The sequence below is a fragment of the Gopherus flavomarginatus genome, chromosome 7, assembly GCF_025201925.1.
Source record: "Gopherus flavomarginatus isolate rGopFla2 chromosome 7, rGopFla2.mat.asm, whole genome shotgun sequence".
Classification (NCBI taxonomy): Eukaryota; Metazoa; Chordata; order Testudines; family Testudinidae; genus Gopherus; species Gopherus flavomarginatus.
Window position 1 is genome coordinate 107089425 of NC_066623.1, and position 26524 is coordinate 107115948.

A 26524-nucleotide genomic window follows, 5' to 3' on the forward strand; every position below is an offset into this window, starting at 1 on the left:
GCCCACTGGAGTGGTGGTGAGGGGAGGCTCCTGGCTACAGGTCTCTGGACTGCCCCATGAGGTCCAGCAGACTATACAGGACCCGCTTCGAGGGATTCTCCCTTTTTTCTGAAAAAACAGATGAGGCATTTTATGTCTCAGCATGCCCCTCAGCCTTACCAGCCGCAGAGCCGCCAGGACACACTGCGTAGATGAATCAGGAGTCATAGGAGAACGCAACATCCCTCCTCTGGGCAAAACTCTGGCCAGACCTAGACCACTCTTTTGAAGGTGCGGTCGAGGACGGCTCACCAGTGCAGACTCTGGATCCTTCCCCTCTTACCTTCTCATCCCGTCTGTCCTCTTTCTACCATGCCTGGTCCCGAACTACTTCAGACCGTTGGGTGCTCTGCACGGTAGAGAGGGGATATTCCATCCAGTTCTGTGGCCCCCTCACCCCTTCAACTCGCTTCCCTGTCCCCATTCAGGGACCCCTCTCACGAGCAACTTCTAATTCAAGAAGTGCAGTCCCTCCTCTCGGTGGGGGCAGTGGAGGAGATTCCTGAGGAGCTAAGGGGCAAGGGCTTTTACTCCCGGTATTTCCTAATACTGAAGGCCAAGGGGGGCCTCAGACCCATCTTGACCTGTGGCAGCTCAACAAGTTTGTAAAGAAATTCAAGTTCTGCATGGTCTCACTAACCTCTGTTATCCCCTCACTGGATCCAGGAGACTGGTACGCCGCCCTCGACTTGTAGGATGCGTATTTTCACATTGCAGTAGTCCCACATCACAGAAACTAAGTGATGAGCAGTGGCCACTATCAGTTTGCTATCCTCCTGTTCGGACTGTCGACAGCTCCCCGAGTATTCACAAAATGCATGGCAGTCATCGCGGCGTTCCTGCACAAGCGCCAGATACAGGTTTTTCCTTACCTTGACGACTGGCTGATCAAGGGCCACTTGAGCCCAAGTGGAGAGTTAGGTCGAAGTCATAAGAAGGACCTTCCTCGAATTAGGTCTTCTCCTAAACAAGGCCAAATCTACTCTGTCCCCAGTGCAGAGGATAGAGTTTATAGACACAGTCCTAAACTCAACTCAAGCCAGGGTGTACCTCCCAGAAGCCAGGTTTCGCTCACTTTGGGACATGATATGGGGTCTCAGACAGTTCCCTGTGACCACAGCAAGGAACTGCCTAAAGCTGCTGGGACACATGACTGCGTGCACCTACATGGTACAGCACGCCAGACTCAGACTGCGCCCAGTCCAGTCTTGGCTGGCATTGGTGTATCGGCCAGCCCGAGATGCTCTGGATGGCATTATAACCCTTCCTGATGTTGGACTCCCTCCTATGATGACTCGACCCGCGAGTGGTTTGTGCAGGAGTGCCCTTTGCCAGCCCTCAGCCCTCTCTCTCATTGGTGACAGACACCTCGGATCTGGGCTCGGGAGCTCATGTAGGGGACCTCAGAACTCAAGGCCTCTGGTCTCAGGCAGACCTTGCTCTGCATATCAGTGTCAGAGAACTGAGAGCGTACAACACCTTGGCGATGTTCTATATCAACAAACATACTGTATGAGGGCGAGCAATGGTCGAACGTGTTTTAGGTGAAGGAAGTAGTCAAGTGGATTTTGAAAGCACGGCATGCCAGTCGTACCACTCAGCAACGGTCCTGTTTAGGGAAACCTATGGACTGGAGATGCTGCTGCATGTTTTGTCAAAAAGTGTGCCTCAAACAGAGACTCATTTCTGTAACTTCATTGAAGATGTGTGAACAGATAATGAAAGCAGCGGTATTTTACCACATTATGTATTTGCATTAGTTATGACGGAATCCTAAAAGTGAACATAGCTCAACAGAGAACCCTACTAACTATAGATGGTGAGAATGGTATTATTGTTCTCTCATCCTGATTCCCAGGAAGTTTGTTCACTGTGCAGCCCACAATATTGACATAAGTGATGCTTCTCATCATTCTGTGCAACACAAGTCACTGCTTAGCAAAGAGGATCTGCTTCTGGTGTGATGTTGAATGGTCTAAGCCATCAAACAACATCCACTCAATGTTCCTAAATACAATTGACACAGACATACTAGCCAGTGTAAGAAATAGTAAAACTGAACCAATATTCAAGGACCTTATTTGAAAACAGTGATTCTCTGATTCTGAAGAAAACTGCAAAGCTTCAGTACAGGCAATTGCGTCTGATATGGCCTTTATAATTAAACGTCAAAATGAGAACCCAGAATGTGAATGGGCACATTTCACCCAATTGCACATGACACCAGAATGAGCAATAACTACCATTGGATACTTGCCAATCCATTCAAGCCCTTGCCCATGAGTTATGCTCCCTCCATACTGTTGTACAGAGATGCATACCTGTTTGAGCAACAGTACGAGGTTTTAACTGTTGATGAAGTTGTGAGCTATAAACTGATGGAACTACAATGGGTCGCTCCAGAGTACAGAGCTGTCTTATTCCACAATTAGGAGGGCTCCATATCTCAATGAACTTTCAAAAACTTATAGGCCATCCCACGCAGTCTTCAGGACTAGCAAATGCTTGGATGGAACACAGTAAAACAAACTATGAATGTCAAGTCATGTGCCAGGGCAATGTGGGGCTCACAGACTGACATTTTGAGCACTGTGGTACGTGATTCGTCCACAACTCTTGGACTTTATAGCCGCGCATGATCAAGAGCTCAAAGAGGATTTTGGCAAAACCGATCAATCACATTCTTTTATGGTGAGCTCATGTCAATTAGTACTTCACAAAGATTTCAAATTTTCATCTCCACATTTTTTACCTGAAAAGGTGAAAGTACTGTGAACTTCAGGTTTTGGTGACAGTACATGGAAATGGTGACTCTATTATTCATGTTCAACTGTGCCCAGAGAGAGGGAAATTGGTAGCTGCATCTCTTCACCTTCAAATGCATGTTGCCATTCTTCCTGAGCTATGACCACACAAGCTATGCAAGGTAAGGTGCTATCTACATCAAAGAAATGCATCAGCTGCCGGCTGAAGTGCTCAAGGAGTTTCAGCAGGCTAACTTTGTTGTCAAGAGATCATGTCAGAAATTCAACCAAGTAGACCCTGATCACAGCCAAGAGTGGCTTTATGGCATAGGAAAGAAAAAGGTGGAATTGTAGACATCACCAAGACTGACTCAGCCCTCAGCAGATAGGCCTTGTCTTACAATCTGAGAGCCCGTATCTCAGCAGATACTAGAGCCATGTTCCATATTGGCTTGGGTGACCAACTTATTCACAATGAGTCAAGAAAGGCAAGCAAGCAACAATAATGAAAATGAGGATGCACTCATACAAACACTTCAAAGATTTAAGGTTTTTCTCTGGGGAGGAACCACCCACTTCATTGCAAGATATTACAACAAAAGATCTGGCTACTGAAGCCATACAAGACACCCTCTTGAATGCAAAGATCCTAGGACAAGTGCAACTGGACAGCTTCATGGAGAAACTGCCTGTGAACCTGGTAGGATTGTGAATTTGTGGATTTAGAAACCCGATTTAATGCCTGTCCCTTTGGCATTTGCACAGACAGATGGCAGTCTAAGAATAGTCACAAAAGCAATACTGGGTGATGTACTGACAGCTGGTGTCCCTGCCCACCAACAGTAATCGCTGTTGGGAGAAGTTATCTTGTGATAGATGCACAAGCTTTGGTGCAAGACTGGAGCCGTGTGGAGCCAAAACATTTGAAGACCTTGCAGACATATTTGTAAAAACATCACATAGGACTGGAATGCATTTCCACAGAATAGATGTTGTGTTTGACAGCTACTGCAAGATATCTATTAAGAGTATTACCAGACAAAAATGCTCAATAGGTATAAGACCCATTTAAAGAGTGCCGGGAGGCAGATATGTACCTCTTACAAGTAACAGGATGAACTTCATTCTGCTTCCAGAAAAGATAATAAGGAGGGTCTTGCAATATTTTAATCTGAACAACTAATACAAACACCTACTGCCCAAATCCAGTACTACTTCCTCCAAATACAATGGGTTGGAAGCAAGAGGTCAGAGGTCTGGTGCCACAGCTCCTGTCATTTCTACCAATAGCAGAAAACTGCATGGAGGCAATATTCTGTGCTGCACAGCAGGGCACAGGGTGCTACAGGAGAGAATTATTTATTTGTACAGGAACATGCAAACGTGGAGAACTGGAATGTGGTTGCGTCAATATATCTGACACTTAGGGCAAGTCTACGCAACAGCGCTACATTGGCACAGCTGCACCAATGCAGCTACACCTCTGTAGCACGTCTGGTGAAGACACGCTATGCCAGCGGGAGCGTGCTCTCCCAGCTGCATGATTACTCCAGTCAGCGAGAAACGGAAGTTATATTGGCGGGAGAGTGTCTCCTGCTGACGTAGCCCTGGTGTGGAGAGTGCAAAACTTGCGTCGCTGGGGTACGTGTGTCTTTTTCACAGCCCCATGTGATGTAAGTTAGATCAAGTTAAGCCATAGTGTAGACCTGCCCTTAGTGCTTAAGGACAGTATTGATAATTAGATGTGTCATATAAGAAGTGACCTAATAAGATGTTGTCTTGCACTGAATACCAAAGTTTCTTGAAATAGTACGACACTAACGTGCACTTAACTTGTATGCAGTAAATATTTAGTTAATGTTTAGTATAGAAAATATTTTTTAAATTTCTGATTAGTTTAATCACGGTATATACTTTTGTTTCAAGGTACTAATGCTCAAGTTATAAGAGCCCTGTAAACATGCTCTGTCATGGTTGCATAATGCATTAAAATATTTGTAATACCTCTTACAAGTAAGAAACTGACATATAATAGCTTTAGAAAAAGGTTGTTCATATTATTTGATCACTTTGGTTACATTCTACTGCTAATAAAGATCCAACTGAAGTATGTTAATCCTAAAATGAAAGAAAATAAAGTTTTACACTTCAGCAATTTCTGTGTGTTGCTTTGTTCGCTCTTTAGAGATCTTAATACACAACATACAGCTTGGTAACAACCATATTTGGATTCAGCACACCCTAATTATCTTTAAAAAACAGTTATCAATGTGTAGCAAAAAAAATACCTCTTATAGTTATTTTTTCTGAAAACCTGCCTAGTTTTATTTGATGTATTAAGGTAACTTTAAAAAAAAATGAAATCTTTATATACAAATATAACTAATTAATTAAATCTACATGTCCTGTTTGAATGTTGTTAGTTGGTGTAGACTACCACATTCAGCCACCCAAAACCTGTAGAAAAAATAAAAAGGGAGGAAGTTGGAGGATGTTTGTCTTTTAATTCGCCAGGGAGTAAATTCCCTGCCACCTGTTTTGCCAGATCTGGGATTTTTCGTATGTGTGTTCTCTTACCCTGGCCCTCCTTCCTCTGCTCCCTAAAATGCTGCATCCCAACTGGCCAAAGTGCACAAAGGAGGCAATGGCAAACACGATGGAAGGGGTTTCACAAGACTTCATGTGGCCCAAAGCATCCTGTCTTCCTTCCCTTCCCCCACAAATTCACTGCTAGGCCATCTCTGTGGACTCCCTTCTCCCCTTCCCCACCCCCGAGCTGGATTCTGCAGGTTGCCCCCCTGGTGAACAGAAGTCTGGCGTTTTATAGCAAAGTGTTCTGTGAACTGCTTAAAGGTTTGTAATGTTTCATTTTTAACTTACTGGACCACAACAGATAAAAGCTGCTTGGCCATATGGATTTAAAAAAAAATTTTGGTTTCTTTAAGAGAGTGTTGTAAAATGCTGTATTTTCTCTAGTACAGATTCTAATTTATCTGAGCAATTTAATCACATGTGTAGATAGGAATAAAAAGTACCTACAGAGTAATAGGCCAATTCTTCAACTGCAATTTTAAGATTGTTACAGAGCGGTGATGATTGTGACATGGTGTCTTGGTGTATGTTAACAACTGTAGCAGAGTGTTAATTAAGAATGATGTAATCTGCAACTGCAATTATTAGTATTGTCTGTTTAGCTGGATAGGAGCTAGAGCTTGCTTTAGTTACTTTAAGAGCTTCAATAATAATGGTAAGATTAACGTTTTATTTTCACATCTGCTCATGAGACAGTTTTAAAATCCTGACGTTTAAAATGCAATAGAATGTAAACATAAGGGCTTCTGCTCATTTACATGTTAGCCAGATTTTCTAACTGATTGCTGCTTGAATCTAATCTGCCATCTCCTGCTGCATTAGCTACAACAAACATTAAATTTACATACTGATTTCTTATTTTGTGTTAATGTAAATAATCTGTAATTACAGTAAATTTGGATTTCTGTTGACATGAGCGTGTATAAATCTGAAAATGTAAAATGGAAATGTTAATTACCATGTGTCATATCTATCCATCTAAAACTCTGAGATTTTTTTGGTGGAAAATCCTTATATCTTAAAAAGATCTTACCTAATGGGAAATTTGCCCCAGGCCTTGGGCCCCATGAGGGCCCCCACAAGACTATAGTATTCTATAGTATTGCAACTTTTTTTTTTATAGAAGGGGCCCCTGAAATTTGCCCCAGGGCTTTGCCCCAGGCCCCCTCATCCTCTGGGCAGCCCTGGGGAAGGGATTGCTTTGGGCTGCATATTGCCTTTAAATTTCTTCCATGGCTTATTTGAGACTGTCAGGTCGGTTACATATATTTATGATACGTGTGGCTTGCAAGGAATCTCACTGACGTTCTCGGTGAGTCCAGGATGATGTTCCCATGAGCCTGGACAACTGAGTCCGTCTCACAACACAGGCCAGTTTGATGGCCTGGAATATTGTAGTCAGTAGAACTACTTGCATGTGTAAAGTCAACTTGAATGAATAGATTTATGAGATTTGGCTCCTATCCCTGTAGCTAAATTGGTGGGTGAGTAGTATTAGAACATTGTATCAAGAATTATTAGTTTAAAAAACATATATATTTGTATTTAATCTCTCGGCATGCTGGAAGAACGGAAATGATTGATACTTCTCAAGAGAGGATTTTAGAGGCAGCCTCTTTTTTTGTTTTTTTTGGAAAGGAAAAAATAAAATGGCAAAACATGAAGGTCTAATGGCATAGAACAGTCTCAAAAGCAAAAGAAAAAAAAGCAGACTCTAATATGGAAGTTGTTTTACTTTCCATTCTGTTCCAAATCTCCTGTGATTATCACTTGTTATGGCAGTACAAAAGCGTTAGTAAGATTTTTTTTATTCTTACTATTTAGGCTGTGTCAGTCAGTTGTTTTCTAATTCAATCACTTATTATCAGGAGGACAAAATTAAAAAAGCAAATAAACACAGCTTCATTCCAGAGCTCTTAGAAGCGGTCAAACCAGCGTAATATTGCACTGGGATCTAATAAACTCTATGCTGTGATGTTTTCTGTAGTGGTTTCACTCAGAAATTTTCTTCTCTTTTAAAAGAATTATCGATTCCCACATTGTTCCCCATTTTAAGTAAAGCGGATATTTTTCAAATCCATAGAAACTTCAGAGAGTACAGAAGCACTTTAAATACATCCACTTTATGTGATAACATGGTTAATAATTATTGTGTGGTGGTTTTATTTAGTCCACATATCAGTGAAGTGGGTTTTTGTTTTTTTTTTGCTTAAGAATTTGGAGGTATTTTATGGTACATTTAAAAAGTTTGGTAGAGCACATTGTTAGTACTGATTAGATGATATGCCAAGTATTTGTTTTAATGCTTGGTGCTTTACACTAAGAAATCTCACACTGGGTATTTTTCCTGTCTGATCGTTGTGTATTCATTCAAATTTTGCCTGATTTACACTACAGGCAGCCCTACTGAAGAGCAAAATTTGTCTTGGTATACTTAAAATCAGTGGTGAATGCAGATTGTAGTTTGATGTCTTGGCTAGATATAGTTATGTATACATGCCAGCCCAATATTAATTCAAAAATATATCTGCTAAATATACTGTTTGTGGTAATAGCATATGACTCTCAATTTTGAAAATTCCTAAGAGTAGAACATAGCCTTTGAGGTTGCAAACACCTTAGTAGAGAAGGAGTTAACAGGTTAGCTCCCTTTGGTCATTCTCAGTATGCTTTCTTGCCTTTAGGAGCAAAAAGACAGATGATAACATTGTGCCTAGACTTGTCTATGTGGAGTTTAGGGTACTCCTGGGGTTTTTGCAACTAACTGTAAAGCAAGCTAGAACATGCACATCCCTGATTTTCTTGTTTTTCTTCCAACCATTTCAGTGCCCTGCAGGAGTCATTAAATCAAAACTTCATGCTGATCATCACCCATCGAGAAGTCCAGCGGGAGTACAACCTCAACTTCTCAGGAAGCAGTACCATTCAGGAGGTGAGTTCTGTCTCACAGCTGAAGAATAAATGTAGCTCATTATAGCTAATGTCAACTGTGTTAAAGAGGGCTTATATGTTCTGGTTGGAAACTTCTTTGATTATTCATTTTTTAGTTTTAATTAACTTGATCCTCAAAGATTTCTGTAGATAAACCAAATAGACCTAGAAAGGTTTTAAGAAATGTATTCTTTTTCAAAATACTTAAAAGAAATAGATTTTCTAACACAGTTTACACTTTAATAGAAAAATAGATGAATAATGTTTATTATGAAAGCAATTATTGAAGAGTGAGGAGGAAAGCTAGTTATAGTCCAGATATGCTTTATTTTTAATCCGGTGACACTCACTGTCTTGCTTTCCTTTTAACTTGCTCTCTCCCAGTCACCCACCCATACCCATTTTTTAAAGCACCTTTGGCACAACTGGCTGTTGTTCTGTTTCCTTCACTCTGTCTAGGTTGGGAGCGAAGTGGGTTTTTTTGTAGAACTGATGTCCTGTTGTTCCAAAGAATGGCCAGCAAGGGGTGGTGTTGCAAAGAACAATGCTGGAATTATGTCCCCTAGAAACAAAGGTAGTCTCTGTTATGCATCTTGCCCTTCCAGTTTTAGAACTGGAAACCCTTGTCTGGTTTCTTAATTCTCTTCTACAGCAAAACATTATTGCTATCTACCTCACTTCACGTGACATCCAGTGCACAACCCATTTGTAAGAATCTGGCAAGTGTATTCTAGGAACATGTATGAATCCTTAATATTTCCTGGTGGGAATTCTGAATATGGAAATATTTGATTTGCAATTTAAATATGTTTTTCTTTGTTTTGACTTTTTCCCATTCCAGTTTGTAAGATTTAATACATTTTCTTATAAATTCCTACCCTAGAGAGCATAATTTAAGTTCTGTAATATTACAGGAGCAGTAACCCATATCCCTACAGTAAAAGGGCTTTCATCAGTTCCATCATTATTAATACTATTTTTCATGACATCTCTAGTTGGGTCATTTTAAATTCCCTTGTCTGGAACATAACATACAAATGTCATCCCTCTCAAGCACATTTTTTTTCCCTTTGAAAATGGATTTTTAATATAATTAGCTACTTTTAAATATAACCACACAAACACACTGCTGCAACACAACTTCTTGGGGGGATGAACTTTTGGACTTCTTATAAATAAAAACTGCTTAATTTGAAGACTGCTGGGAATTTATGATTCTGGATTTGTGCTTTTTTATTTTAATTTTTTAATGAAATTAACTGCTTTTTAGGTGTTGGCAATCACATATATATTAGCTGTTTCTTGTGTTGTTTTTGTCTATCTATACAAAATGTAAACACATTATAATTTCTTCAGTGGCTTTTATTGAGCCTGAAGGAGGAGCCAGAGACCTGATATAGTGACTATGAGATATTGGATATTTTTATGTTCACTGAAGTTGTTTTGTCTATTGATAATGACAGGATTATTTCTAACTTGTTACATAAAAGCAATTCCATTTAAAAAAGAATGTTATAATTCAGGAGTCTCATATAAACCACAACAAGTGGCTTTGTCTCATGCTACGCCACTGTACTTAGGTAATGCTTCATATGTGATGCATAAAACAGGGCTGCCGGGGGGGGGGGGGCAATTTGCCCCAGGCCTGGGGCCCTCATGAGAGTTTTTTGGGGGCCCTGGAGCAGGGTCCTTCACTTGCTCCGGGGGCCTCGGAAAACTCTTGCGGGGCCCGGGCCCCCAGAGCTTCTTCCACTCTGGGTCATCGTCAGCAGTTCAGTGGCGGGGGGGGGGAGGTGTCCTTCTGCCTCGGGACCCACTGCCGAAGTGCCCTGAAGACCCACGGTGGGGGACCCTTCTGGCACTTCGACGGCGGGTCCCAGGGCGGGTCTTCGGTGGCAATTTGGCGGCGGGGGTTCTTCTGCCCCAGGACTTGCTGCCAAAGTGCCGAGTCTTCGGCGACAATTCGGCGGCGGGGGACCCCCACTGCCAAAGACCCCAGATCCCCATAATCCTTTGGGTGGCCCTGGCATAAAATTATCCATGCAATTCCTGAGAAAACCAAATGCATTAAAGTCAAAGTGAAAAATATAATTCTAGATCTTCTTACTTTAAGAAGCCTGCAGAAGAGTCTACAATTGGATCTTGATGGGTGGTCACTTCAAATTTGCACAGAGCCCCATTGCAGTCAGTAGGGATTTGTATGCATGGAAAGGTCTGCTCACATTGATCTAATTGCAGAATCAGAGGGCTTGTTTTGGGTGCTAACTCTCTAATTATTATTAATTATTTTTATACTTTTAGCATATAATGAGAATTGTAGCAAGCAGTTGATGAACTTAGTTGCTTTGTGTAGTAATTTTTTTTTCTTTTTTATGAGGGCTTAGTGATAAATTTTTTCCTTCTCTCAAGATTGTTGGAGGATTTCTTTTCCACTTTTTTTCTCATTCACACACCAACAAATTAATAGTTTACTTACTTTTTGGTATATTTTTGTTGGAGCTGAAATGCTTTACGCAAGTTGCGATTGTCTACCACAAGAGGGCAGGAAGGACTATTCAATTATTATCTAAAAATGCCATTCAGTGTTTTCAAATTAGGTTCTTGTATATTAGCAAAAAGGAGTATAATGGCCAAGTTATTGTTTGATTTACAGATAATTGGCATATTGCAGGAAGGAGACTTAATTTCACCCTTTTAAATTAAACAGGGAGATTTAAAAAGACATAAAATATTCATTAATGTTCAGTGATTATAAAGCAGTGGCATATATTTATTTTACCTTTATTACTGTTTCTATGGGAAAATACTGCAAATATTTCAGAAATCGAGTTGGCCATACTGAGAAGCTGAAATGTTTAAGCAGTATTAATGCAATCTACTCACATCTGATATCCTATGCAGAAAGATTCAAAATGACTGCATCAATTATTGAAAGAAATATTTAAAATTCTATAAATGTTCCATTGCTTGCCACAGTTGTATGCAACTGTCTCTCCAGGGCCAGTTTGGATTGTTAAATATATTTTAATGCTGCAGTGACTTGATAGCAGTAAATATTTTTTCCAGGCTATTTTTCACATAACATTTTAGAACCATGTCATGAATATTTTTGCAAGGAGTTAGGGTAAATCTGTTGGGTTAACTGCCAAGCTTTAGTATATACTCTAGTTTCAACTCTGTGCTAATTCCTTTTAGAATGTATGTTACAAAGTACCTAAAAATTGAAGAAATGGTTATTTCATGAAGTCTTCCTATTTCACATATATATTGTCCACCTAGAAACAGTTGGGCAGATAAGTTTGCCATAGAGATAGACTTGAGTCACAAAGTTCGGATCTGGATCCATACTCACTCCCTTATATACCTTCAAAAATATCTGGGTGTTTTGGATTTCAGGGCCTGGTTTGAGTCCATTTGTAAGTTTTGGGTTTTTTTCCGCACATCTCCAGCCACTTAGACTGTAAGATTTAATTAGGAATTAATAGTGCTAAAACTGAATATCCGCTATATTTGATGTGGGATCACCAGACGAGGGCCGTAGGGATGGTTTAAAAATAGTTTGAGTTCCAGTTTTAATTCTGTCTTTTTAGGTGTGTGAGAGATGTTGTTTGGAGGGGTGTGTGTGTTTGTTTATTTATTTATTTAAGTAACGAGAAGCAGAATTATTAACTTGGAAACTTAATGATACCGTTAGCCAAAACTGCAAATTAGTGTGTGTCACAAGTTTCAAACGTGTTTATTCTTGTAAACTTGCTTCATTAAATGAGTCCTGACCAGATAGTGTAGCAAGAAAAATCTTGATTTAATTTTTGAAATCTGATGACATTTGTATGTGGCAATCGACAGTTTTTGTGTCATCTGTTTAGAGGCTCTAAATGCACAAACTTACATAAAAATACAGACTTATCATTATACTATAAAGTGAAATCTCTAAGAAAAGGAGGTGAGGATTCTCTAAAATCGGAAGCTTTCAGTCTAAATGGTGTTTGCTTTTGGTTTTTTTTAACACAGTACTGTGATAACTTTTTTAGACGTTATCAGCCGTTGGAAGTTAAAGTAGTACGAATTTTGAGACAAGGAGTGACAAAGATAAATGGGTCTATAGTTGCATGTGTAGGGATGGACTAAGATATAGCTACATTCAACATACACTGTGTTCAGTGTCTGTCACCAAGAACCTGATTTCTTCTGTTTTTTTAAACCGAGGTGCTTAAATTGTGGTGATGTTTCTCTAAAATGAAGTTAATCCTTCCATCTGAAATTCTCTATGTATCTCACATTGTGGGCATGCTACTCGAGGAGAAGGTTGGAGGTTTTTATATTTTTAAAGGGAGAAACTTAAAATTTGTCCTAAAAAGCACATTTTTATTCTCATCTGAAGGTGGAACAACCCACATAGGGTTCATAAATGAAAGCTGCCTCACTTTAGATGGCAAATTTTGTGGTTTTGGAGGTTGTTTTTTTCTGACTGATCATAAAATACACATGCATGCTTCACAGTTTTTAAAAAAGTCGAATCACATAGAAAAATGAAAAGCTATACAGAACTTTTTAACCAGGTACATTTACTTTAAAAAGAACAGAATTTCAATAACTTTTGTGTAATAGTTCGTATTTATCTATATTATTGACTTGATTGAGCTTTGATGCCTAATGTGATTCCTGGTGTGCAGGGCTAGAAAAGAAGCACCTAGTGTACACAAGCTGTGGCCATTAAAGGGTGAAGAAAATAAAATGTGCAGAAACCTTAAGGCCTTCTGAAAAAAGATCCGTGTTGGTGTGTTTACTGCTGGAAATATCAGACCAGAGTGCCAGGCAAAACGTATATGAGGCATTGTGATTCCTGGTAGAACATGAGATCTACATATAAAATGCAAAGAAGATCGATTCTTAAATAAAAGCTTCTTTTGCATGCCTGCAGCTGCTCCCCATTTGGTTCCTTTAGCCAATAAATTAATCTAAGTGAGGGTAACTGGTTAGTATCTTACCACCTGTGACAGGTAGTCTGTTCTTTGCTGCCCAAAGACTAGAATGGGTAAGATGGCATAGGAATGTTTCCAAGAGCACTAAAAGCATTAAGTAGCAAGTCCTGTATGTGCAGCTCTATGGGGACAAGCTATGCTATAGTTATTATTAGCCATCTCTAACAGTCCACACTATCCTCCGGTACATTAACTTCATATTGTCACTCATTCAGGGTCATTGATCTGAGCTTGTACAGATAATTAAAGTGCAGAGACTCTGGAACATAATATTTAACAGAGTAGCTGAGATATGTTGATTGCAGCTGTGTTCAAATTGATGAGCTTCAATCACATTTGTCTTTAGTTTTAGTACTTCAAAACATGTTGTCTTTGGCATTTTCTGTGGTGTGTTTGGCTTGTATTGCTAAAAATATAATTGTGTATTGACAGTAAACCACTGCCACTGTTTAAAATTCTTTGTGCCCCTTTCTTTTTTAACTTTAGTTGTTAATGGATAGATGCCAAAAAAAAAAATACAGAAGTGAAACCATACAATATATACAGAGACCTCATTAAAGGAATTGATATAACACCAATAAATATAGATGTAGGAGGAATCCATTCTGTATGCAGAAAAATAGTTACTCCAACAGAAGGGAATTCTTGCTCTGTTTTCTTTTTCATTTTCTTTTTGTGTTTTGATATTTTATGAAATCATTTTCAAACCAACTGTTTGAGAGCAACTCCTAGTAAGATCAGAAATTAGCACGAGGAACATGAACTAGACACATCAATCACATTGATCATATTAATATTGCTGCTAAATAATTATGACATAAGTTAGCCCAAGGTTGTTTCAGACATCAAGATGTCCTAATACTTGTTTGATAAGTTACATCTATTTAAAAACTAGTTTACTTTTCAAAAAACATTTTACTAATGTCAGAATTCTTATTTGCTTTATTTAAATATTTAAGTAAATTATTTTAATACCAATATACTAAATCATTAACCATTATAATCAATTTAATACCCAGTGGGCAATGCACATATATTCTATTTTCCTGGAATCAGCCAATAGCTTTCTTATTATCCAAGACATTAAAAAAGGTCTTACTATGATATTGAGTCCAAGTTGAGTGTTTTTAATTTCATTTGTTATATTTATTAAAACTGGGTTTTTGTTTGTTTGTGAAAGAAATGAGTTAAATAACGAACTGATTTTAATATACACTGGATAATTTAATATTACAGCACATACTTTTAAAGCATCCTTCACTGTATTATCCTGAGGTGGCGTAATAATAAACAAGCAACAAATATCAAGTTAATGTTTCTGACACTTAAAAGCATAATGACATGTTGGCAAGAATAAAAAAGATTATTCTTTAAAACTAAAGTGTCATGAATTTCACTCTTAATCAGATTTTTGTTATGGCAAATCTAACTTGGGTTTTCTAAAGTATTCCTGTGGCCTTATTAACTTTTGAAGAATAATAACATATTTGTTAAACCAAGCTGGGTCAGCTGAATAAATTGGTGTTAATCATTTTGTAAAACGGTCACATGTTACACGTTATATGAGAAAGGAGTCCCTTAGGAAATGACAGTGTAAAAAATATCCACTGTGTACCTGTTTGGAAGTGACAGCTTTATTAGGCATTTAAAATTGGTTTTGGAAATAGTTCTGGTTTTAAGTGATTGTAAAGGCAAATCTATACAACCGTTATCCCTTTTCTTTTTTGAGCTGCAGTAACAAAGCTTATAAGATGAAGGGCATTATTTTACTTCTCTACTAATTATGAAACAACATATTGCTGACAGAATGTTGGTTAACCTGTAATTTGTATTTTGGCGGTTTGGAAATGCATAGCTTTAAAGAAACCATTTTCAGTTATCAGAAACTAATAAACATGGACATTTTTATATGCAAGAAAAGGCAGAGAGTAAATAATTGCACTGGTGACCAATACTGTAATAATCCTGTTTTACAATATGCACTTGACAGGTTGTAATAGTGCTAATTGAAGAGACTAATTCACACTTGCTTCATTCTATTCAAAGGCAAAATCAGCAGCTTGTTTTGCTTTTGACCAGATGGTCCTGATGAACACCTACTGTGCACTTTAAGTGCTTTACTAGAATTACAAAGGCTGGGGGCTGCGTCCGACTCAAAATGATTTGAGAAGAGAAAAAAAACTCAGTGCTCAATGGATTTGGTGCAACTAAATTAATTCTAGTGGACCCATTACACATTGAGCCCCCTTTTCAAAGTGCTGAGCCTCCTCGTTTGTTCTGTAGCAATGAGAAAGTGAAAGGCAGATTACTGCAAACAGAAATAAAAAAAAGTGCTAAAAAAGTGCTATGAAAGGGAGAAAAGAGGCCTTGAAGCCTTTTCATATCATTTGGGTTTTTCAAGTGCGTTATTTTTGGGGAGGGTGGATGTATGAAAAGCCAATTGGAGTTTTTTTTGTTTTAAAGTGCGCTATTTAACTACTATGAATATAAAAGCAAGAGCAACAGTTGACTGAGTTTACTGTGGTAAAGCTTTGTGTGTAAGGATGAATCAAATTCATTATAGTCAATCCTTTGTATTTTAATATGAATGTAGGGTTAGTTTCACAAGACTGTGTCTGTTTAGGATAATTATAATTTAATATTTTCCTTTCATAAAGTTATCACTGTAGATGTCTAAAATTTTAATCAAAGCAGTTTTATTTTTTACATAGGCTTTGAAGTACCCTGAGAGTTTAAAACTCCAAAGAAAGCTATTTAATTTCCAAAGAAAAGAGACGGGCTTGTTCCAATAGCATTGAGGCACAGATTATTATAACTAATTAGAAGTCACACATCTGTTAGCTTTTGGTTTGTGAACACTTGTAGTTTGTGTGTGTGTATGTGTATATATTGATATAGCCCATAAATGGGGACTGGAGTTCAGGGACACCCTCAAAAGAATAAAATATCAATTTATGAGAAATCATATCCCACAAATGTGATCTATCATGTGAATTGTCCTTACACTCACAAGCAATCATATTGAAGTGAATGAGTTTACTCATGTAATTTAAGACAACTCATGATGCTAAAAGTTTTTTGGATCGGGCCCTAATTTAGCAAACTGAGTGGTTTTAAACCACTCAAATTAAAAATATAATTCAGTATTGTAATTTTGTTTTATGGGTATTTGCTACAGCTTACTTTCAAAGAGTTAATGTATTTTTGGACAAAGCTGCTGGCATAATGCTAGTTATTGAAAAGATGTTAGCATGAAATGACAACAAAATGTAAGCAGCCACAATTTAGAGCATATGAAACACCTACATTTCCAGTTCTGGTTGTTCAGGATAGCAAAATAATGTTATGTACAATACTGTAATGTATATACATTACATCAACATCAATCATAAACCAAAAAGCTGAGTGCTGGCACAGTTTTTGCCAGGATTTTTAAAATTGTGATTTCTTTATTTTTAGCTTGTACATCAACGTGTATTGCAGTGTAAAATATAATGTTTCCCTGTTCCGCATGTATGTTGGTTAAGATAATGTAATTCCTATGATTTTATAATTTAGAAATGTGTAAAAAAATGAAAAACTGAATTGCAATATTGTTTCATACAATCAGTTTTATTTATTCAAATTATTCTAGCATAAAGCAACATTTTTCCATCAAACAGCTCAGTTACACTTCTAAATAGTTAGGTGCTAATGCTGGAAAAGTTAAGCACTGGGAAAGTTTTTTGTTTTGTTTTTAAACTTTAGTAACAAAGGAAAGAACGAACAATTAGAGAGTATTGTTTTTGTTAGAAAATCTTTTAAAATATTTTATCTATGTAAAGCTAGTTAGTCACTTTACACACAATAAAAAAATAGCATAAAAGAAAAATCTGCAGCTAATATTAGAACAGACCTGGGATGATGACGCTTCAAATTACTTACTTAGCTTGGAGTTTGATCGTTTACTTCTGTTCATTGAGTTACAGAAGCTTTTTCAATAATGAAGGGCAGTTTGTTTATATCCATGTTAAAAACATTAATCCACTGATATCATAGAAACATACTCAAGAACTTAAAACAATGTACTGTTTTTGGAGGGTCAAGCGTGCGAAGTGGCAATTATTTAACTTATTTATAGTCCATATTTCTAGAGGCATGATATATTACTGAAGCAGCCTATGTCTTAATAAACTAGTATAATGTACTATATTATAACATCATCTGATCATTACGCAAAATGTTTATTCATTTATCATGAATTAATACCTAACAAATACCATGAAAATGCTGTTAAAATAATGCCAGTGCATTATATTCAGTGTGAAAATGCTTACTGCCTCTATAAATAAAGCCACTTGTTCTGATTTTTATCTTTGAAAAGTGCTGTACTCCTATTTTTGTGTAAAGTGGTACGTATAATATTAACATAAAAAGTATTCCTTTGTTAATACATCAAGAATCCTGAGCATAAATTAAAGAACCCTGCACTCATTTAAGGCATAAAATAGTCTCATAATCGCCCTCAATAAATCCCTGTTACTGTTTTTAAAAAGCACTATAAAAGCTCTCAGCAAACATTTGCTGTAAGTGGCAAAATTTATGCCTTGCTTTGTGGTAGTTGCGTGACCAGACAGAGGGGTACAGGATTGTTTTAAGGTTTTTACAGCTGCAAGGAAAAAGCATCTGTTCTTAGAAAAGCCTGCATTGTTTAATTTTGACACTGACTTTTCCATGCTGCTTGTACCAGGCTCTGGATTAGGTGCCACCAAGATGAAATTTGTTTTAAGTTGCTCCCAAATGCAGCTGTCCCCATACGTGGCCTTGTAGCTTAAGCAAAGTAGACATAGCCAAAACAAGCATCTCTGTACGGGGTCATCTTAGTAGACTAGAAAAGCTCAGAACAGGAATGTTGATATTATTGTATCTTGTGAATAGCCAGAGCATTAGTTTTTAGGCTTATTTAGAAGAATTATTAGAATACTCTTACTATGACAGTGATATGATGATAAGTCTAATACCTGTCTAACTTTGACTATGTGAAGAAGTGATTTTTAATCTTATCTTTGCTTATAAAATTTAAACTTAACAGCTAGATAGTTGCTATGTTACTAAATTATATAAAATAGCGCTGTCAGTTGCAATTAACTTAATTTGTTTTTAGTTAATCACTTAACTCAATTAAAAAAATTAGTAGTGATTAATCACAGTTTTAATTGCACTGTTTAACAAGAATAGAATACCAATTTAAATGTATTCTAAATATTTTGGATGTTTTTCTACGTTTTCAAATATATTGATTTCAGTTACAACACAGAAAACAATGTGCAGTGCTCACTTTATATTATTTTTGGTTACAAATATTTGCACTATAAAAGATAAGCAAAAGAAATATTTTTCAATTCAAGTCATACAAGTACTGTAGTGCAGTCTCTTAATTGTGAAAGTGCAATTTGCACATGTATAATTATTTTTTGTTACATGACTGCACTCAAAAATAAAACAGTGTAAAACTTTAGAGCCTACAAGTCCACTCAGTCCTACTTCTTGTTCAGGCAATCACTAAGACAAACAAGTTTTTTTACATTTATGGGAGATAATGCTTCCCATTTCTTATTTACAATGTCACCTGAACGTGAGAATAGGCGTTCATATGGCACTGTTGTAGCCAGTGTTGCAGGGTATTTACATGCCAGATATACTAATCATTCTTATGCCCCTTCATGCTTCGGCCACCATTTCAGAGGACATACTTCCATTCTGATGACACTTGTTTAAAAAAAAAAATCAGTTAATTAAATTTGTGACTGAACTCCTTGTGGGAGAACTGCATGTCTCCTGCTCTGTGGTTTTACCTGCATTCTGCCATATATTTTGTGTTATGGCAATTTTGGATGCTGACCAGCATGTTTGTTTTAAGAACACTTTCGCTGCAGATTTGACACAACACAAAGAAAGTACCAATGTGAGATTTCTAACGATAGCTATAGCTCTCCCACCCAACCTTTAAGAATCTCAAGTGCCTTCCAAAATTTGAGAGGGACGAGCTGTTTAATATGCTGTCAGAAGTCTTAAAAGAGCAACACTTCGATGCAGAAACTAGAGAACCTGAACCACCCAAAAAAATAAAAAAAATGCCACAGACGGAAGTTTGATGAAAATGAATGTGTGTCAGTCCACACTGCTTAGGATCATTATCGAGCAGAAACTGTCATCAGCATGGAAGCATGTCCACTGGAATGGTGGTCGAAGCATGAAGGGTCATACAAATGGTTAGCATATCTGGCATATAAATACCTTGCAGTGCTGGCAACAACAGTGCCATCCGAACAGCCTGTTCTCACGATCAGGTGTAAATGCAAAGCAGGCAGAATTATTTCCCAGAAATGTAAACAAACTTGTTTTTGTTAGTGATTGGCTGAACAAGAAGTAGGATGGAGTAGACTTGTGGACTCCAAAGTTTTATATTGTTTTATTTTTGAGTGCAGTTATGTTAAAAATAAATAAATAAATAAAAATTCTACATTTGTAAGTTGCACTTCCGTGATTAAGAAATTGCACTACGGTACTTGTATGAGATGAATTGAAAATACTATTTCTTCTGTTTTATCTTTTTAACGGTGCAAATCTTTGTAATAAAAAATAATGTAAAGTGGGTACTGTGCATTTTGTATTCTGTGTTGTAACTGAAATCAGTATATTTGAAAATGTAGAAAAATTCAAAAATATTTAAATAGAATACTATTATTTTTAACAGTGCGATTAAAATGGCAGTTAATCTCAATTTATTTAATCTCATGATTAATTTTTTTGATAGTTTGACAGCCCTAATATAAAGTATATGTACTTACGGTAAAATTGAATGATTTCCAAAAATCTTGAAATATTGATTTATTTAAATAGAACAATTATTTTTCTTCAAAGTTTCAAGTAAATTAAAAATGAAAGAACACTTCATTTTCTGTGTAGTAGGGTGCTCACCCTCTCGTGCCCTGAGGGGCTTAGAACAGCCCAGCAGAGGCTTGTGGCTGGGGCAAACAGCTCCCAGGTTGATTGGGGAAGTAGGCACAGCTTGGAGCCGTGCCCCAAACAGACCACAGCTGGCCCCTATAAAAAGGCTTTGTGCCAGGAACACAGACAGTCTCTCTCTGCCGGGAAGCTCAGGGTGCCTGGAGTGAGGCAGGGCTGGGGAAAGACCAGAGGGCTGGCGAGCTCCAGCCTGGCAACTCCCGAGGCTGCAGGGCCTTGTCCAAGGCCCCATAGAGGTACTGGGTTGCAGAGAAAGGCAGCAGGTCAAAAAAACCCTTGCCTGTGATGAATGGCTTATACTGCAGTCTGCCCCAGGGAGCAAGGGCTAGCTGGTGACTGGCAGGAGCCTACGACTGAGCCGAGGTGGGGATAGGAGGTGGGGGTTCCCTGGGGAGGGGAGAAACTGAGACTGAGGGATGTACTGCCAGGGGGCAGCACCCCCAGGTAATAGGGCCTTGGGGTCCAGGGAGGGACGGGGGGCAAAGCAGAAGTGGGATACTGGCCTGCAGAGGGCGCTCCAAGGCTGACAGAGCTAATTCCTTGAAGAAACCAGCAGGAGGCGCCGCAGGGGTGAGTCACGCATGCTTACAATCTGTTTTCCAGAGTTGTGTGTATTTCTACCCAGCTGGTCTAAAATGATTGATACAAAGCCAAATCTGTGACTGCCTGTTTACAGAGTCTGTAATTTGCTAATGAATTACAATGATAATCTTTCATCAGACATGGAAGATTTAGCCAAACAATTTGCTAACCATAAATTTTTATCACCTATATTTTGGATTTGTACCAAGCTTTACATCAGCTTGACAAATATTGGGAAAATAATTCAAGATGCAGATATTCTTGAGATACTTGGAATGCCAAAAGATATGTAGGGATGATAGTGGAGAGCAGGTTCAATATGAGCTGGCAATGTAGTATAGCATGTAAATAAATACACCAAACAGCCTTCCTCTTCCCCCCATCCCAGTTTCAACTGCAGAGGCATCACATCATGGAGCATGGTGGAAAAGTGTTGCTCTATACATCTCTGGAGCGCCAACACCTAGTATGTTGTGTTCACTTCTGTGCACCTACTACAATATAGGAAAGAAGACTAAATAGAGAATTGCTAGACAGAGTCATGGGAGAGGATTATCCAAAAAGATTCACTCTGATCAGGCTGTACCAGAAGGAATGGAAGCAGTACTGCAGACACAAACAGTCTTTTTGAAGTCCTCAGTCCACTAAGTTCTCCAGAAAAGACTGTAGCTCTTCACAGGAACCAGTCAATCTGGAGAAAAGTTCTCTGGTTACCCATCTGTCACGGTGGCTAAACAATTGGCATGGCTCATTCTGGGAGACTGCCCGAGGAGAATCCTCACAGCATAGTTGGGCTTCTATGATAAACTAACATTCAAGTGGGAACCCACATGAGCCCCCATGCAGGTATATTGCTACCCTGAGGGGAAAAGATTACCAAGTCACTCTCCCAATTTCTCAGACCAGTTTGTAGCAGAAACTGCCCTTCAGAAAAGGTGCCTCTTTGGGAACTCCAGTGAAAAACCATCACCATAGATGCCAATCTAAGGCCATGTCTACACTAGAGACCTTACAGTGGTACCGATGCAACTCTACTGCTGTAAGATCTCCCGTATGTCGACTCTGTGCCGATGGGAGATCGCTCTCCTGTCAATATAATTAAACCACTTCCAATAAGTGGAAGTATCTGGTGGTCTGCAATCAAGTGATTAGGTCACGTCAGCCACACTATCAGAGACTTGTTCACCTGCACATTTACCAATGAGATATAGGCCATCATGTGCCAGCAATGCCCCTCTGCCATGTACGTTGGCCAAACTGGACAGTCTCTGTAAAAGAATAAATGGACACAAATCAGACGTCAAGAATTATAACATTCAAAAACCAGTCGGAGAATACTTCAACCTCCCTGGTCGCTCTATTACAGATCTAAAAATCGCAGTATTACAACAACAAAAACCCTTCAAAAACCAGCGACAGACTGATGAATTGGAATTAATTTGCAAAATGGACACCATTAAATTAGGCTTGAATAAAGACTGGAAGTAGATGGGTCATTACACAAAGTAAAACTGTTTCCCCATGTTTATTCCCCCCCACAGTTCCTCACACCTTCTTGTGAACTGCTGGAAATGGGCCATTTTGATTACCACTACAAAAAGTTTTTTTTTCTCTCCTGCTGGTAATAGCTCACCTTAACTGATCACTCTCATTACAGTGTGTATGGTAACACCCACTGTTTCATGTTTTCTGTGTGTATATCTATATCTTCCTACTGTATTTTCCACTGCATGCATCCGATGAAGTGGGTTTTAGCCCACAAAAGCTTATGCTCAAATAAATTTGTTAGTCTCTAAGGTTAGTCTCTAAGCCACAAGTACTCCTGTTCTTTTTGCGGATACAGACTAACACGGCTGCTACTCTGAAACATTTTAACAACTGTCGGCTGAAGGAACTTGTACCAAAGAGAGAGAATGAGCTACCTTCTCAAACGCCAGGGTCTGTGCACATAGTCCTTTTTCAAATTAAAAAATGAAATCCAGGATCGCTCAGTCCTGATTCATGCTAACAACTTGGTAGTCATCTATGTATATCATCTTCTTTCTCTTGGGTCAAATTTGTGTCTTGTTTGCTAAGCTTCTTTCCCCTTCTTTTTCTCTTTTCCCTTCCTTTTGGGGTCTTTTTATTCTTTCTCCTATATTTCTTATTTTCTCTTTCAGCCTTTCCATTGGTGTTTTCTCTCATTCCTCCCCCATTCCCTCTTTTTATCCCCTGATTTATTCATTTTCTTCTGCAAAGAAAGGTTTTATCATTCACAGAAGACTCCTCTTTTACACAGTTCTTTGCTGCTTTTCAAAATAGAAAAAATGAGTTGCTATTTTTTTTTAAGTTTCTCTTTGTGAAATTATACTACTAGGCAGATTAATGTATGTTAACACCATGTAAAATGTGGTGGTTGTGTTCTATGGTTACCTACTACTTTCTGCAAAGTTGGAGGGCTGTTGAACTGTAACTCTGAAACTCATCAATGAATGTCCATCTGTAAATATTATTTTACAGTAAGTTTTGCATATTAGCTTTTTAAACAAAAGATCAAATTCTGAACAAAATATTATGCCCAATAGCTACACAATTTTTTTTTCTCTATCCACTTAATTGTTGCTTCTGGAATTAATACTTAAGACATTTTAATTAAAATGTCTTAATTTTTAGGAAACAAACTCTGTTCACATATCTGATACCCTTTTTGTCCTTTTATTAGTTGTAATATTTTTTCTTTGTTTTTACACACTTAATTGTCATAAACAGGAAATATCTCCCTATGCTCTAAAGTGGAAGCCTCTAGCGTGAATCCTAAAAACAATGGCTTTATTAGCAACTGCAGGGGGAAGAGCCGCAGAATGGCTATGTACATGTACGGCGTGTGATGCTATAACTTGTCAAATAAGCATTGATGCAATATGGCAGGGCAAACTATTTCAGTATGTGCTTAGACAGTAGGTATTTCTCTCCAAATATTTGCATTTGGAATGGGTGTGTAGCACAAATACATGATAAGTATGTAATAGTGAATAATATTTTGTGTTTGACGTTTACATGTGATGTGCTCTACTTTTTATTTCTGAATGTTATCTTGAATTTACAATATATTTTAAATGCATTGATTTTTAAAATGGTTTTTATTATATTTCTTTGTTAATTTTAGATATGCAGCTCTCTGCTTGAAACACGATGTGCTGGGTCAGTGATTTGGTACTTTTGTTTGAGGTTACCATCTTGTTCTTCACAATCTCCTACTTCTTTCTTTCTTTGTTTCTTTGCCTGGTTATTATGGCTGTAAGGAAAATTTTCAGAATGAGTGTAACCATTAAGTGAACTGACTCTAGGCCTTGTGTGCACAAGAAAATTGCACTAATTTAACTAAAGATGTAATTTTAAGATAATTTCGTTTAAGTTTAAATTGGTGCAAACCCTCACATCAACATTATTATTGTGGTTTAAGGGCAGCTTGCCTCATTGTAGCTTAAGTCAGTTAGGAATTAGTTTAACTTAAACTGAAAAAAGGCTTTGTCCTCAGTAGGGGAGCTGGGGGGAGGAGGCCTTTTTTTAAGCATGTGATAGCTAATATCTGGTAACAAACTCATGGTAAAATCCTAATGTTCACAAGGCAGTTTGTAGGTTTTCACATGTGTTTAACTATTTGAGATAAACCCTCTGTTGCCCCCGGTGTTTATGTTGACCAGCTAAACATGTATGAAAACTACAAACTGCCTTGTCCACAGCAGGATTTTGCCATGTATTAGCTAACATGGGGTTAAAAACTACAACAATCCAGCACTTTGTTTTCCTAGTGTGGATGCACACTCCAAGAGTCTGCACAGGATTTTAAAAGCTGTTTAAGTAAATTGGTTTAAAAACAAATTTAAACCAGTGTAAGTTTCTTGTGCAGACAGCCTGAAACAATAACTCTGCAGTATGTGAACTGCCCCATTCATCTCAATAGGATTTAACGACAGACACTTGTTAGATCATCATCATTGGGCATCTGAATTAATTTTTCAGTGTGGCTCAAAATATATAAGAAATGAGAGGAAGAAAGATTTTATGTTCTGCACAATCTTTGGTGATTAACGTTTTATGTTGATGCCATAATTAGGTGTTACTTGTGAGAGGACCATTTTTTTCAGTCTGACCCTGGGCAGTGAAAGATTGAAAGGGGTGAGTAATGCTCAAGTGAGCATCTAAACCCTCTCTCACCTCCTCTCTGCTGCCCCCTCCAGCCCCCTGGGAGCTGATCGTATAGAGCCTAGTTGGGCATCTGAGTCGACCCCTTATGTCACAAAACTGACCAGCCCAGAAAGAGGCTGGTCTGCTATGGTAATGGGTGTGGGATCCTACAAATTCCTGCTACAAGTATCTGCAGACTGGGGCAGACATAGCTGCATTGGTTGCACATCAGTCACATTTTCAGCCTTATCTTCCTAATCCTGAGAGCTAGAAACAGAATCTTTTAAAAATAAAAGCTTAGATTTTTGATGTCATAACATATCTCTGGGACACAGATTTCCTTCATTTCCTGTGATGCCTGCATTTGTCATTACTTCTATGGAGGTTGGTTGTAATAGTGGCTTCCTTCTTCCACCTTCAGTTAGCTAGGAGAATGCGTCCCTTTTCAGATGAGGGCCGTACCACTCGAACCTGTACTTTTACCATCTTCAGATCAGACAACTGCAGTTCAGGCTACCTGTAGATGAAAATGAAATATTTAAATTAACACTGGATGTCTTTTTATTTTATTTTTTTTAATCCATTCTGCTTTGTTCAACCAGAAGTTATGAGTTTGATGCAGGAATTACTGGGTAAAATTCTAGGGCCTGTATTATACAGCATGTCAGACAAGTTGACCATGATGGTCCTACCTCACCTTAAGATCTATGAATCTGAGAGAGGAGGCGGCAAATCAAAGAGAAAGAGGAGCGGATGTGGGAAGGAAAAGGTAGAAATAGAGAAAGGAGAAAATGCAGTGGGCAAATCACTGCATGGGAGAGTGATGTTCCTTTTGTACAATATTATTACTACCCTTTAATTTGTGTATGTGGGTTATAACTATCCCAAGGCAGGGGTGCATTAGGGATGTCTAAAATGTGTGGATAAGCCATTTGAGAGCTGTTTGGCCAAATGAATTTATCTTTGCAGCCTTGTTCATATTGAATTGATATTCACATCACAAACTTCACCATGCCTGGCACTAACAGACAACTAAGGGGGTTGAGAGTCATTGGTGGATGGGGAAGGAGAAACCCACCTACTGTTCTGTGAGTTTCCGTTGGTGTTAATTGGGTAATTTTTTGAGAACTAAAAGCACCTAATATGCTTACATTACTGCCAGTTTCATTTTTTAAAAATGTATTGAGGACTCTGGGAATCATTGTTCCTTGGAGTTTATAAATGAGCTTGTGTGTGTGTGTGTGTGTGTGTGTGTGTATGTATGTGTATATGTATGTATGTGTATATATGTCTCTGTGTGTGTGTGTGTATAGACAGTTGGATCATTGATTAGCATGTTGTAGCTCTTCATCTCTAGAAACCCAGAATGAAACATTTGAAGATTACTGCATAATCTGGCACAATAGCAGACTTTACTCAGCAGAGCTGGAGGCCAAAAGGAAGGATGGTCCATTGGTTTGGGTGATAGACTCTGACCCA

The 26524-nt window shown here is 38.2% G+C and overlaps 1 protein-coding gene across 3 annotated transcripts in view; it reads left to right on the forward strand.

Annotated features, from left to right (window-relative positions):
- Positions 1 to 26524, forward strand: part of FAF1 (Fas associated factor 1) — a 318043-nt gene that overhangs the window by 95237 nt on the left and 196282 nt on the right. For all 3 annotated transcript variants that reach the window (XM_050961673.1, XM_050961674.1, XM_050961675.1), the window contains one exon: positions 8202 to 8307. In XM_050961673.1, coding sequence (XP_050817630.1) covers positions 8202 to 8307 — 106 coding nt within the window. The remainder of the gene's footprint in view (positions 1 to 8201; positions 8308 to 26524) is intronic.